Source organism: Neopelma chrysocephalum, unplaced genomic scaffold (genome assembly GCF_003984885.1).
Source record: "Neopelma chrysocephalum unplaced genomic scaffold, ASM398488v2 Primary Assembly neopelma1_72, whole genome shotgun sequence".
Taxonomy (NCBI): Eukaryota; Metazoa; Chordata; class Aves; order Passeriformes; family Pipridae; genus Neopelma; species Neopelma chrysocephalum.
In genome coordinates this window covers 998,572-1,013,311 of record NW_020897732.1, presented here as the reverse complement: position 1 = coordinate 1,013,311, position 14,740 = coordinate 998,572, and the positions used below count along the sequence as shown (strand labels likewise).

The window sequence follows — 14,740 nt, the reverse complement described above, 5'->3', positions numbered from 1 at the left end:
ACTCACATGGCAGACCTGTGCCTCAGGTGCTTCCCCAGGGCAGGGGAGCAGGTCTGGAGAGGGATTGTCACCCTGGAGCTCAGGAGCTGGCACGCAGGTGCCACAGTGCTGCAGCTGCAGCTTCCCTGGATCTGGCCCAGGGAGTTTGTTCCTCCCTTCCTGGACCAGCAGGGCCGTGGCTGTGTCACACTCTGCACTGGAGGCACTCCACACACTCAGGCATGGCAAGGAAGGGATGGCTGATATAAAGGTTTTCCCAGATGCTAGTGCCTTGCAAGAGTTCCCAGTAGGCTCACTGGGAAGCAGACTTTGCTGTAACAATACTATCAAGAAAATATTTCTATTTTTACGAAAGCATGACAAAGCCATTTCCAGGGCTATGTTCCCTATTTTATGTGGAAAAGCCACTTTTAAAAACCAGGATATAATATTTAACTATCCTGTAGACTGACAGGTTCCACTCCTTGCATTTTGAGATATTAGAAAGAGACCACCTCTCTCACCCTGCTTTAAAATCTTCTTCTCTTTCATTCTTTTTCTGTATCTTCTCTCACTTTTTTTGCCATCCAGTTTACTTCATCCAAAACACACCAGGAAGGATCCTCCTTATTACCTTTAAACCTGTGTCCTGTCCTTCCTTCTTTAGAATGGATGGTTCCACCTGCAAACCTTCACCTTGACTGGGACTTGCTGCCCTACAACTGCTTTACAGGGCTCACATCTCTTCCTGCCCATTATCCTAGCTGGCAACCAGCAGCCATTCCCACTCCAGGCAAACGGGCTTGCAAGGGGAAGAGATATGAAGGGAAAGAGCAGACAAGCCCAGCAGTGAGGGGACACATGGCTTTGCCACATGTAACTGAAGGACTCTGTAAGAGGACAAGCTCCCAAGGTGACAGTGTTTTGCCCTGCTTTCAGTTTCAAGCCCACTCGGCAGGAGGAAGGGGCTTTTCCTTGTAAACCATCGTCATACTTGGGCTGGCTTCCAGTCCTGCTTGAGCCCCTTTCCTTTGTTCATCTGCAGCACTCAAATAGCTGCAGAACAATGGCCGAGCAGTGGTGTGTACACACAGCTCTTCCTGCCCAGCCGGCCCCAGCCCCGGTGTGCACGTACTCGGTGTTGTGCAACCACGATTGTACAAGCTCGTTTTATGGCGTGACGACAAGAGCTTCCACTGGCCTGGGGACGTTTTAAAAAGAAGTGCACAGGCACCTTCTCATGCTTACTCCATGAGAGTGGCCTGAGGAAAACAAGAAAATCCTCAGTGCATATAGGAACAACCATCAAAAGTGGGTGTGTTGCACCTACCATGCTGCACGTGGCCGAATCTGCAACAAAAACTGGGGTGTGTATGTGGCAGAAGAAGCTGAGTTCAGTTTTTTAAAACCGAAGAAAAGGAAGAACTTTTCTCCCTATTTTTCCTAAGCCCATCAGAAAGGTCTTTCTGATACAGACCACATAATGAAATCAAATTTTCCCACACGCAGCCACTTCCAATCATCTCAGTATTCCCAAAGGCCTTTCTCCAGTAGAAGGTGAATGGATGTGCCACTGCTTTGTGTGGACATCCAGTGCATGGAAATGGTCACTAGGATGGGAGCAGGAAAGGATCACAGGAAGATGGTGTTAAGGGTTAGATTTGTGGTTAGTTATCTGTCAGGACCAAAAGAAAGAGAAAGCAAAGCCATGGCATGATGCTGAAACTTACCCCCCTTCTGAAGTATGAAAAGTGGACAAACCCTGAAGGTCATGGTGGTAACCAGGACCTGCTTGCCTCCCTTGGCTCCCATGGCTGCTTTCAGTGCTGCTCGAGTTGGTTTTCACCAGAGGTTTCTTGCTGTAGGCCCCAGCTCTGGATTCTGCCTCAAACCCGTTCAGTGTTGACCTCTGAGCAGATCTGTTCCCCGTGACTTCATGCCGATATCCATCATACCTGTTCTCATATGAAACAGGGGGATTTTTTGACAATTTGTATCCATGAGAAATCAGGAGGTCCTCGACACTGAACATGTTGTGCTGGTTTCACTCACAGCTGTGCCATCAGAAAGCTCTTTCCAGCTGGACCCATCACTAGAAAACAAAACCAAAAATAAGCAGAAGGCTGCTTTAAACAAGGAAAGATATCTTTGATCAGCTGCTAGGCTACTTAAGCTAAAAGTCTCATCCCCTCAACTCGGTTTTCCACCCTCTTAATAAAATAGATGAAGCAAAGTGCATGCAGATGCTGATGAATCATGTGATGGCTTTCCCTAAACAATACACCTCCTTGCACTCAGCCAAGCAGCAGATGCCGTGCTGCCGCTGCTGCTGCTGACTCAGTCCCTTTCACTCAAGAATTCACTGGTGATTGCAGCTTTCAGATTTCACTAATGTGATCTCAAAAAAATCTTTGCACTGGAGGTAAGCCCACAACTTGAGCAGACGTTTCCTTAGAAAACTATTTTTCTCCAGTCATGGAGAAGTGTGTTCTGTATTATGTTTTAAGTTACTGCAGGAGGAGGGAGAGAATTACAGGACAATATGTCTCTCCCTATAGCTCTATTGCAATTAAAAAAAAAAGTTCACATGAACAAGGACAAAATATACATAAGAACAAAACTGAATTATGCAACCACATGAGAAACCCAGGTAATATCGTGCAACACCCCAGCTAAACAGTCTTTTTTACAGCTTACTTTCTATTCTCCCTGCCTTGGCCCGTTGGAAATTTGCAGTCCTCAGCTAGAATAACACAAAACCTAAGATTATAAATATGCTGCTTTTACAACACATTTCCACTGAGTAACACGACTGGAAACAACCTGCAATGGCCATGTCTATTGTATCTCAATGATTTCCAAAACACGGGATGGTCAAGATTTTTCTTGCCCAGTGACAGCCCTCAATTTTGCACTGACTAGAGCAAAGATCCAGTAAACTGAATTAGTTGGCCAGAAACAATCTCTATTGTCTATACTACTCTCACAGCTTATTATGGCAATTACAGAACACCCAGTCTTCCAGAGTTTTAAAAAGAGTGGAAGGTAACGTTCTGTTCTGTAGGTTATGCAAAACAATGGACTGTTCTGATACATTCCTCCCTGTTTGAACTGTATCACCAGAAGAAAGAAATCTAAAAAAGGTGGATAAAGAGGTAAAATGCACAGAAATAAATTCTTTATGTAAATTTTAAAACACAAGATGATTTTCCTTGCATGAGGAGTTCATTTAACATGCCTAGTGAGTACTGTGTGTCCTTAGCAGTAGCAGGTCCACCTGAGAATCACGAGTCCAGCAGTGGCAGCTGCTCAAAAGGAGATTGTCCCTGCAAAGATCATGACAAGAATGTACATTTTATACACTGGTCTCTAATGTGCTCCTTGGGCACACAAAAAGGGAGAAGTCTGTTCAATGCTGTTGACAATTATTTCCTTGAAATGGAGGAACTACTGAGATAGATGCTGTGTGTTTATTAGTACCAAATCTCCCAGGCTACATATACACAAAAGTGGATGGGTTGGCTTACTATATAAACCAGTTTCTGTGCTGCAGCCCTCTATATACTATGGCCGCTTTTTGCCTATCCAGCACCTCACCCATTTTCTGTTCTGCCTTGTCTCCTGCATGCTCTGCAGGCTACAGAGGTGGTCTGGCCAGCTGCTCTGGGCCAGCCTGGTGTGCAGCTCCTGGGCATGCAGGGACCCTCCAGCCACATCTGCCCTGCGCTGCCCACAGTGGCCATGGCATTTGCCCAAGGAGAGCCCACAGTGTGGAAAAACAGGCACAATTTTTATGCAGAGCCACAACTTAACTGGTAGCCTGGAATGCTGCAGAAGTGGCTTTTCAACCTGAGAGCCTGCTGAGCACTTAAACCGGTTTGTCTCTAGAGCTTAATGAATCTCTTCCCTTTTCACACATGTAACACTACACACCCTTTAAAAACAGAGAAATAAAGCTCTGTGCTGAAGATATTTTAGGAGTAGCCCTTGCTAGAACAGGACTCCAAATTCCCAGTAAGAGCTCTGAGTAGGCGAGCCAGCAGTAAGTACAAGCAGACAGAAAGCAGGGAGGAGTGGGACCCTTCCCTCATGGAAGGAAGGGAAGGCTTTGTGGGTTATTTTTGAATGCTGACCTAAAAAGCTGATTTTCCATCCACCCCCTGCCCGGACTGTGTAAGGAGCCAGGTACAAGCAGAGCAAAGGGAACAGCTGGCTGCTAGAGCTGTTCAGCTTCTAAGGAGAGAAAGATCCAATGTGACTACCATAAACAGCAGAAAGCCCATCGAAGCGCTCACAGGTGCAAAGAAGAAATGTGCTTTTCCTGCTATTATCAGGCAGTCTTGCAGCAGAGCTTAACCCCCTCTCTGCCACTGCTGCAGCCATAGTGGCATCAGAGAGACAAAGACGAGTGGGTGAGAAACCTCCAGCCCATAGGGTTTACTCTGATCCTCCTTCTGGCACCAGCAGTGAGGAGCAACGAGTGGAAATGCACCATGAGGAACTGGTGTGACTGTCTCCTCCTGCTCTGCAAACTTATCACATGTGGAAGGGAAAACCCCACAGTGCTACGGGTGGTGGGGAGGCCCATCTGGAAGCAGGATGCTGTCACTGTGCCCATCACAACACTGCAATTGGAACAATCAAGGGGGTGAAGCCCACACCGCTCTGCCTGCCATGGTGCCCTCAGCATCAACCCCCAGACGAGCTCTACCCAGACTCACCATAAGTAAAAATGCTCCATGCTCATGGCACAAGCTCCAAAGAACCAGTAGCAGTGGTGGCAAGTGGCTGCTAGCTGGGACACTGGCAGGACACATGCCTTGAAGGGCTGTGCAGAAGTTGTGAGGAGGTGGCATCCCCTGCATAGGACCTGGCCAGGGGCAGGGAAGCTGGAGGTCATGCCTGATCAAAGCTTGCAGGACACCAACCATGTCAGCACTAGCATCTGCAAGGATGCTGGCCAGCTTTCCAAATCTGGCTTCAGCACTGGGACACTCACCCCACCCTCCCTTAGATAAATAAATCTAAAAAATAAAATCAAAGGAATTGGATTGGCAGGAGTAACAAAACCATTGCTGCAGCACTGTCATGTAAATAATCTGTCAGACTGGGCCACAGAGTAAAGGCTGTGCAGAGCTTCTAATTTGAGGGAAGATCAACAAGGCTGGAAAACAGTTTGTTTTTCCAGTGCTCATTTGTTTTGTTTGCCAATGACATCAGTGCTTTCTGATAGGGTTTGCTTCCTGAGGATGCCTGCTATCTTGCCAGCGTTTCCGACTTGTCCCCGGCAGCCAGTACAACTCTGCATTACATTAGAAACAGGGGCCAAGCTTTTCTCTGGAAACTTCTGAGCAGCACTCTGAGATGCAAAGAAACAAGCGTGAATGGCGGAAATCAGCATCAGCCCCCGTGCAGGCAGACACAATGGGGAGCTGCAGCCTCAGCGAGCGGGACACAATGGGACCACCAGATGGAAACGTCATCAGAGCACCTCGTCTCGGGGTGCTCCGTCCAAGAGTGAGGATCTCATCGCTGGCACCGAGAAAAGCCCAAAGCACTCCTGAAAAACATCCTGAAGAAATCTGGTGCTAGAGTTTCCTCTGAGCTGCTTTTGGAGCTCATTCTCAGTGGGGAAAACACACGGGTTTCTACTGATGCCTTTGTCTGTAGTTCTTTTCAGTGGCAGGGGTTCCCAAGCCTTATTATTTTGGGGGGGTACCACTGCCATCTGTATGATGACCAGTGCTAGCAATGATGAATGCTAACACCTGCAGCAGTGGCAGGAGCAGTTCTTACCTCCATGCTCTGAAATGGCTTGCATGCCATGTTGAACCCTACCTTCGTGGTGTTCCAAACAGCCCATTGGCAGGCTCCTTTCTTTAGCCTAAGTTCCAGAGAGCATCCTGGCATAGCAGCCACATATTGGTCTGGGAGACCAGAAGTGACAGAGAATTTGGCCCTGGCTGCCCTCTGTAACATCTCTTCAGCCCTCTGCAACTTGATTTTTTAAAATAGAAAACATAGAAGGAACATGATTCATATTGCAGAATTATGCCTACAGCATCAAGAATTGCCAAAATCAAGGCACCCTGCATGGACACACAATTTGCTGCAGTCTGTAATTACATGACTTGAGGCTACTGAATTCTGCAGGACTCCTGTCCTGGTTGATGTGCAGACTAGGTGATGCTAGTCTTCCCAGGTTTTATCTACAGCAGTTATCCAAACACCGTTCTGAAGACAGAGTTACTAACAGGCATCTAAATTACAAAGCATATTATCTAGATGGGTCACACATTAAACTAGCTTATCTTCACTCACGTCTGGGTGACATTATTCCCATTTCATATCAGACATGTGCCAGACAGAAATATTTATACAGACAGACTAAAGTGAAAACAATTCCCTCCATTCTAGGCACCCTCTCTGAAGTGCCTACAACCTGATTTTTAAAAGAAAGACTTCGCTTTAAAAGAGAACTAGGTATGTTCAAAGCAACTGCTACAAGAACCTAGTAGCTCTGCACATCAACCCAAGTGTGGCAAATCAGCTGTCCACGCAATGAAAACATGGGATAAGCAAAAAAATTGGTTGCGGTAATTTGTCTACTGTGCCTTCTTCCATTCCTCTGCCCATCTAATCCAACATCAACACTTTTGTCCAGGCAGCCCAATATCCCCCCCACCCCTGTTAACTGCTCACCACCATGCACCCTAGTGCTTTCATTTCTCCCTTCCCATTGCCCATCTGTCCTTCTTGCTATCCCTCCAGCAACCCTTCCTTGCCTTCCTGTCTTCTGGTTCCACCAGTTCAGCCACACTTCCCACACAGCCCACCACTGTGCTAGCCAGCCCATCCCACCCTCCTGCACCCCTTACAGCTTCTCCTGGCCAGTCCTCTGTTTGCTTCCATCACCCCACTTTCTTCCTTCCCCTCCTGATGAACACCTTCTGTCCTGTCTACATTTCCAGCAGAATTACCTCTGTGCTGGCTCTCTGCTCCCAGATCTGATCCCATTCTCACCTGTTCTTGCAAGAAGCAAGAGCCATCTTTGCAGGGACGATCCCCCTCCAGCAGCATATGCTCTGCTGGTACATCCCTTGCAGCAGTTTACGGCATGAGCACCATCCCTGCACAGAGTTGGGTCAAGAGGGGGCTGCTGAGCACCAGAGGCTGGGGGGTGCTGATGTATGAGAGGGAAAAGTCGTTGGAAAATGGAGTAGCCGGAAACAGAGATGAGTCTGCCGAGGACATGCGCAGATGTCTCCGAGCCTTGTCACCACAGATGCTACTCCTGAACATGATGGCACAGCAGCTCTCAATCAAAAAGCTGGAGGATTTATCTTCTTTCCCCTTTTTAATGTGGGCAAAACAACATTCCTTCTCTCCTCCCCCCTAGTTTTTCTTGGAAATGGTTGCATTGGTTTAGCTGACAATATTAAAATAAACTTATCCTGAGAGAGACACACAACCTGAAAGTCTCAGATCAAGTGATAAAAGCCTGACAGACTACAGCAATGGAAAACAGGTTCTTGTAGTTGAAGTTTTAATACTAGATGGTGCTACTTGCTCCATCTAAATATAACCCTGAGCTACATCCCAGGAGAATATCTAAGGCTTTGGCCATTTTAATTGCTCCTGTTTTCTCTCTGGTTTTGCATGTGTGCAGATAAGACAGCTTATCAAAAACACATTAAACGAGGCTTTTACCTTCCTAATTTCATCTTTTTGGGACAATAAAGTCAGATGGGACCGTAAATGGCAGGCTGATGTGCTGCTGTGCCATCCCCCTGCCCTCTGCTGCGGAAACAACCACCACCACATCCACTGACTTGCAGACACACGCTCCATCGGGAAAGATAAAATTCATGTGCTTGAAGAGCCTTCAACAATAATGTTCACTATGATTAAATGTTAGATATTTAGCGCAAAGATTCTCTAGAACAGAGGAGAAAGAGATTAGAGAATATTAACGCAAGTTGGATGTATTCAATTCGGTGGGGCTTAATTAAGCATAGGCTAGGAGTAAGGAAGGAGTAAGGAATTAGCCAGGGCTGCCTCCAAGCCATCAGTGAAAAAAAACCCTTCTAGAAATTCTCAAAGGATGGGTGAAGGGCAAACATATTATCTAACTTCAAACAAAAGGGGGAAGGAGACAGATCTGGGGTATCATAGACCAAACAGCCTTGCTTTGATACCGAATCAGACAAATTATTATTCAATCCACTTGTAAATGCTTATAACACGTGTTGATTTATCCTGGAGCAGGAGGGAGCAGGTGTGCAATCCAGGAAATTTCCCTCTCCCTGTTTCCCACCTTGCACTGCAACTGCACTCCCCCCCACATGATAAAGTCATGAGAAAACAGAAAATACAGACTTGTCAAGAACAAATTAAGTCTAATCTATTTAATTTCCTTCTTTGACAGAGCTGGGAGCAGAGTAACTAGGGAAGAAAAAACAGTAGAAGTCACACATTGGAATGAGGAAAGTTTTTGATGGGTGCATGTGATAGTCTTATATGCAAACCAGGTGAATACAATTGAGGTATAATTTACTCTGGGCAGGTAAATGCTTCAAATCTGTACTCAAGGAATAGTTAGTAAATTCAATGTCAACCTGAAAAGACACATAAGGGCTGTGCCTGGGGTCTTGCTCTAGTTGGTATTTCCATTAATGACTTGTAAATTAGAAGGAAGATTACAATTACAAATATGTAGTGAGTGCTGTGAGCATTTTCAGAGATTGCAATTAGAATAAAATCTTAATAAATTAGAAACCCAGTCTGAAATGAATGACTGAGATTCAATAGAGGCAGGTGTAAAAAACCATGCTGAAGAACAAGGATGCAATGCAAAAGTATGACATGGAGCGGTACAGCTGGGGCTCTGGGGCTAGAACTACAAAGAGAGGACATCATTTGACTCAATGATCTTAGAGACCTTTTCCAACCTTAACAATTCCACAATTTTATGGTAAGAGCAGTGCAGGGCTTGGTACACACAGGTGAATATGCTTGGAGACATACCAAGAGGAGCATCATATGTCAGGCTCTTTACTCCTCTCAGCCCTATATCCAGTTTGGGCCCTACCTCAAGCAAGATGCTGCTTACTGCCACTTACTCACAGGAATGATAAAAAGCTTAGCAAAATGTGACCCTTAGAGAAGAGAGTACAAGAAGTGGGCTTGTTTAGTTGAAAGAAGAGGGAAGAGGAATGCGGGTGAGACAATGAGAGATGATAACAAGTTTTAAATATGTCAGGCTGCTAAAAGGCAGTGATAATCTTGTCCTTCTCACTGCGGATGTGGAAAACCAAAGGGACTGGCTTAGCAGGCAGCAAGGGAGATTTAGGTTAGATATTAGGAGGAACTGTCTAGCCATAAAGATAGTTATCCACTGTTTATGCTGGGAGTCCGCAAATCTCCATCAATACACGTTTTCAAGAACAGACTCAACAAAGATGTATCAGAAATGGTGCAGATGAAGCAGATCCTACCCTCGGAACCAAAGGTTTGGGATGGAAACTAAACTTTTTTATATTCCTCCTTTCTCACCCCCCCAAAAAGTTACTGTTTTGTTGGCACGCCCACATATTACCACAAAAACCAGAACTCTTATGTACAAGTCTCCCAGCCTTATAAAGAGCCACATCACATGAATTACAATGTGGCTTCCCCCCTCCCCCACTAAAACTGTCCTTGCATCCCCTTTCCCAACATCCTCTGGGATGAGGGGAAGAGTGAGGGGTGTGCCAAGGGGAAGCAGGCCTGGCACAGGGGTAGGAACAGAAACTTTCCTCTCCTCCAGGGATGGGAGGGATAGGGAGCCTGAGACACAAGAGACACACTACTGCTCAGGAAGGTTTTTGAGCAGAGAAGCAGCAGCAGATGAGCTGAGTGTAGGCACCAGAACAGGGTCCTGACCAAAGGACTCATATCAGATCACAGGCATGCACCAAGCAAAGCTTCAAGAAAGTTCCCATTACAGTCAAAGTACACCATACTAAAGGCTTCAAAGCAGCTACTGCTAAATGCATAATCATTTCTACATGGGAGGAAGATGTGCCAAAGTCACTTCTGGAAGATAAGCCAACTTTATGCTGGCTCTGTGTGTCTTCCCAGGCCAGTCTCTCCCATTCATCTCAAAGAATATAAAAAGAAATCTGTGAATTTTTGAGTTTAACCCTCATTACCTGTAGGCAGGAGAGTTCACATTTTTTCTCTAACACAAAGATTCACAGACAGTGAAAATTACAGCTCACATCCTCTTTGCATTCTTTCAGCAAAAAGAAATCACCGAGGAACCATGCCAGAGAATAAATTAATGATATGATGTGTCTCCAATAAAATTAGGAAGCGGAGAGGATGAGAGGAGCAAGTCTTAAGAGTTTCTTTCTTGTCTTGTATCTCACCCATGCAGATACATCTGCAAACCCACCACCATGGCATGAGAGAGAGTGCAGAGCATCTCCTGGGGGAGATCTTACCAAGTGCTCTCCAGGTGCTGCCAGCCCCATTTGTTAGGAGATTTCACAGTTTGCTTTCTCAGATTTGCCAAGAAAAATTGGTAGAGAGCTAGATTTTTTTTTTTTTAATTAATGTGGGTGTTTGAGTATTGGGTTCACACAATGTGGAAAAACATGTCTGACTGTGCATGGATGGGAGTCGGTATCTGAAATAAGTTTGATTTTTAAACATTTCACGGACCAATCCATCCCCAACTGAGCACTGATTCACTGGGGCTCATAAGCATCCAACGGCATAACAGGGAGAGAGGATACATCCAAGAATGCACAGATACCGCTGTTTGTATTAGCTGGTTTTCAAAATGTCAACAGCTTGCTTCCACTGATGACAGAACAGCACACTACTCCACTGAAATTGGTCCAGATTTTTTTCAGAGAAGGAGCAATTGTAAAGGAGTACTCACTGCTACTCTGTGCTCCAGATATAACCAGTCCTTACACCAATTGGCAGCATATGGTGTATTTCCTCAAATGACAGCTTTTGTTTGTCACAACAGGAGAAGAAAACAGTACATTTATTAAACAAAGTGTAATTAGTCAACTCTTTCCATCCCTGAAAGGAACTGTAGAAGTGGATATTTTTTAAGACTCAGATGAATGTTTCCATGCTGTTTACAATTATGTACGGAGAAATCCAGTCTAGTTGAACAAAGCACAGGGAATTACATTTGTCACTCATATCTTAAAATCAGGATATTATGGTCTAATCATCCCACCTAAAACACCTATGGGCAGAGTGCTAATAAGCTACTCCCACGCTAGGACTACATGGATAAGTATTATTGTTTGTATTTTTTTAATAGAAAAGCTCTCCATCTGTACAAGCCAAAAAGAAAAGGGAAAAAAAAGTATCTCAATAATAACTGTATTAGATCTTTCAAAGCACAATTTTTTAATAAGGGATCTATCACACAGCTGAACTTCTTTGAGGTGACAGTGACATGACTTATAGGGCCTGGGCTCTGTGATCAAAAGGATTACACGCATTAGCATCCTACTAATCACAGCAGGACAGGCCGGCCCGTCAGGCCAGGACTCATGGAGGAGTGATCCGTAAACAAACACTTTCTCCTGCTCACAAATGTGGCTGGGAGCAGAGGCGTTCCAAGGTTGGTGTGGTCTTCTCCTCTTTCAAAGAGATAAGGATTGTGTCTGCTGGAGTAAATAAATTCTCAGCATAGTCTTACACATCTGTTTGTTTACTCATTTTTGGACACTACCATCCTCTCCTGTGTGTTATCCCTTTTATATTACCCTTGTACGTATAATCAAATGCCCTCTCTTCTGGATTGACCCTCTGCTTCTTCCTGTATTAAGACGCCTTTGATCTTTCTTTCTTGGATCTGTGTGTCCTGACTAGTAGTCTCTGCAGGATTTCTCCCCAAACCCTTGCTCTACCAGAAAATAAATGCCAAAATAGCATTTTTATGCATTAGCATAAAAAAAAAAAGACAGATATTTGAGAAGCCTACACACACAAGTGGCACTGTGCTGCTGAGGCACTGTGTGTGCTGGGCAGGGCTGCCCCACCAGTAAGGTAAGCCCAGGCTGGTGAAAGGTGACCCAGCTGCTGAGCACAGATAAGTCCCCTGGACCAACAAGGTGAGCAGCCATCATCACAATTGGGGAAGACAGACCACCCTGAAATTTCAGAAACGGGCTGTTCATTCTTCCCCCTTCATCACGTTCTTGGTGACTTGCAGGGTGCCCTCAGCACTTCCAAAAAGCATAACCCAGCCTTTAACTTTTTTCTTTTTCTCAATTGGCTGAGATTTCAGAACGCCTTCCCTTGCCCCACCATTTGAGACGGTCCAAGTTATGGCTGACAAATTCTATTAATATCCTAACTGTAATACTCTTAGGCAAAGAGGCTGCTGCTGCTTTTTGTTCCCTGCAGGCACTGCCAATACCAGAACTGAGGGTTATTTCTAGGCAGATGTGAAAAGATGCCATCAGTTCACATAGAGACCTTAACAATCACATCACGTCTGCTGAAAGGCTGACCAACTCCTTCCTTCATAGCTGGAACTGGTGAGTAAGTTTCCCCAGCAAGACCAAGTCCACTGGCTCTTGAAACAAAGCACAATAGCAAGGTTGCAGAAAGTGAGATAACCCTTTCCACTCAAGAAGTAGAAAACAACATCTGTTGAAAAACAAATAAACTGATGTAATGGCTTCAGCAAGAGACCCAGAGGATTTTAGAGATGCAGCCCGTGGCTTGGTCAACACATTGTGAACTGCAAATTACAAGAGAACAATTGTTTCATACCAAGCTCTCCCACCCCTGAACTCCCTCAAGGTTAATTAAGATGGCCTCTGGCCAAATTAATTAGAAGGGAAGATTTGGGCAGGACTTTGCTATGCACTCGTAACTAGTTCCAAGGTGACCAAGAAGTTCAGAAATGCCTCACCTTCCAAACAGAATTTGCTTGGCAAAAAACAAGCTCACATGTGCCATGTCACTTCTCTGACAATCAGGAGAAACACTTAAAAGTAATGTTTCCCTAACTAACGGCTAAGGCAGAAGAACTTTCTGCATCCTTCTCACTGAACAATATGCCCTTGTTTATTTTCTGTGTGCTTTTTAGGTCATAAGAGGCCAGTGAAATTATCCATCTAAAGAACAATATAGCACTGTAATATGCCACTCGATACACACAGGCTGGCAGACCCTGAAAGATCAATCTTTTCCAAGAGCTAGCAAATGCACGTTGCAGCATGAAGAAATACTGAGCATCATCATAGGAAGAGAGGATGCAGAAGGGCCTAGCCTTCAAAATGAGAGACTAAATAGGTATTTTAGTTGATATTCTAACATGCCCCAATGACACAGCTTAGGAGACTATCCTGCCTTGAGCAGCACAACCATGCCCGGCTTCTCTACCCCACAGCAGCAGTTTGCTTCAACTTCCTCCAGACTCCTGCTGCCTTCAGCATCCTTGGAAAAAGGAATAGCTGGCAGGACCACACTTTTTTCCTCCAAGTGGTACCACAGTGAGTGGTAGAACTGCAAGAGGATAGTAGGGTACAGCAGATCTAGCCTCTGTGATTACAAACCAAGTGCTGGCACAAATTAAGGCTCTTGCAGTGGCTGCATCTCTGAACTGCAGAGCCCTTCTCTGTCATTAATCTGATATTCCTTAGTTTGAAGCTAAAAGGTTGCTATTTTCCATGTGTCTGTTACCCACAAACAGCAACAGCATTTCTCGGCAGAATCGGAACTTCTGAAGTAACAATGAGAAACTGCTTCAGCTCACGCAAAGAAGTGCATTTGAATACTTTTCAGCAGGACACAATTCTCATTGTCACTAGCCAAGATTTAATGGCTTGACTGTGTGGATCAGACTGACTAAGAACAGTTACATCGTATGTTCACTTAAAGACATGGGCTGAAGTAACTTAGCATGTAAGGTCCATGCCATTAAAAAGCCATTATTTTCAACTCTAGACCAAATAAAAAAGAAAGGGAAAGAAACAAAACAAACACCACCATCCTTAACAGATGCAAGAGTCCTTTGGCACAGATTCAGTGGCAGACTAAGGCCATAATTTGCAATTCTGAGGCAATTATGAAATGACATAACAGCACAGATCTCGTTCTGACAGAACAGCTGGGTTTTTGTCTCCTTTGCAAAAGAATATGCTTTAAAACAACCACCAAAAAGGGAAAACCCCCAAAGATCCCTTTGACTGCTGTGTAAATACCGGAGTACGGATAAACACCAGGAGGGGAGGCACTTGTTTCAGACCCTGATGCCACATCCTGGCGGGTCGGTGGGAGCCGGCCCCAAGCCGCAGCCGGTGCCCCGGTCCCGGGCGCAGGGGACCACAGCGGTAAATGGAAGGGAGCGGCTCCAGCGAGCGGCACCGACCAACTTCCCTGGAACCTCTGCTCAGGGCGAGCTCCCGGGGGGATGTCGGCAGAAAGACGAGGGTCGCGGGGGAAAGAGAAGAACGAGCAGGTGCAAAGCGATGGGAACCCGAGGGGATGTGCCCCCCGCCGCCCGCGCCGGGACACCTCCGAGCGCCGCCGTCCTCCCCCTCCCCGCCTCCTCCAGCTGCCCACCGCCCCCTCCCCGACCTGCCGGGACTCACCTCTCCGGGCGGCCGCCCTCAGACCCTGGGGTGGCGGCGGGGGCCGCCGCGCTGAGCGGCCACGGCAGCCGGGAGGCGCCGAGCCCGCGGCGGGGCGGGACCGGGCGGGACCGGGCTGGACGCACCGCCCGCCCCCCGCC

The 14,740-nt window shown here is 46.0% G+C and overlaps 1 protein-coding gene across 7 annotated transcripts in view; it reads right to left on the bottom strand.

The window, feature by feature from the left end:
* JCAD (junctional cadherin 5 associated) overlaps nt 1-14,740 on the bottom strand; it is a 60,290-nt gene that overhangs the window by 13,977 nt on the left and 31,573 nt on the right. For 2 of the 7 annotated variants that reach the window (XM_027686871.1, XM_027686876.1), the window contains exons 1-2: nt 14,601-14,681; nt 1,710-2,071 (exon numbers count right to left, since the gene is read on the bottom strand). In XM_027686871.1, coding sequence (XP_027542672.1) covers nt 1,710-2,011 — 302 coding nt within the window. In that variant the 5' untranslated portion in view covers nt 2,012-2,071; nt 14,601-14,681. Of the gene's footprint in view, nt 1-6; nt 784-1,709; nt 2,072-14,600; nt 14,682-14,740 lie in introns of those variants that run through there. The other 5 variants (XM_027686873.1, XM_027686875.1, XM_027686872.1 and 2 more) reach the window with 5 other exon arrangements.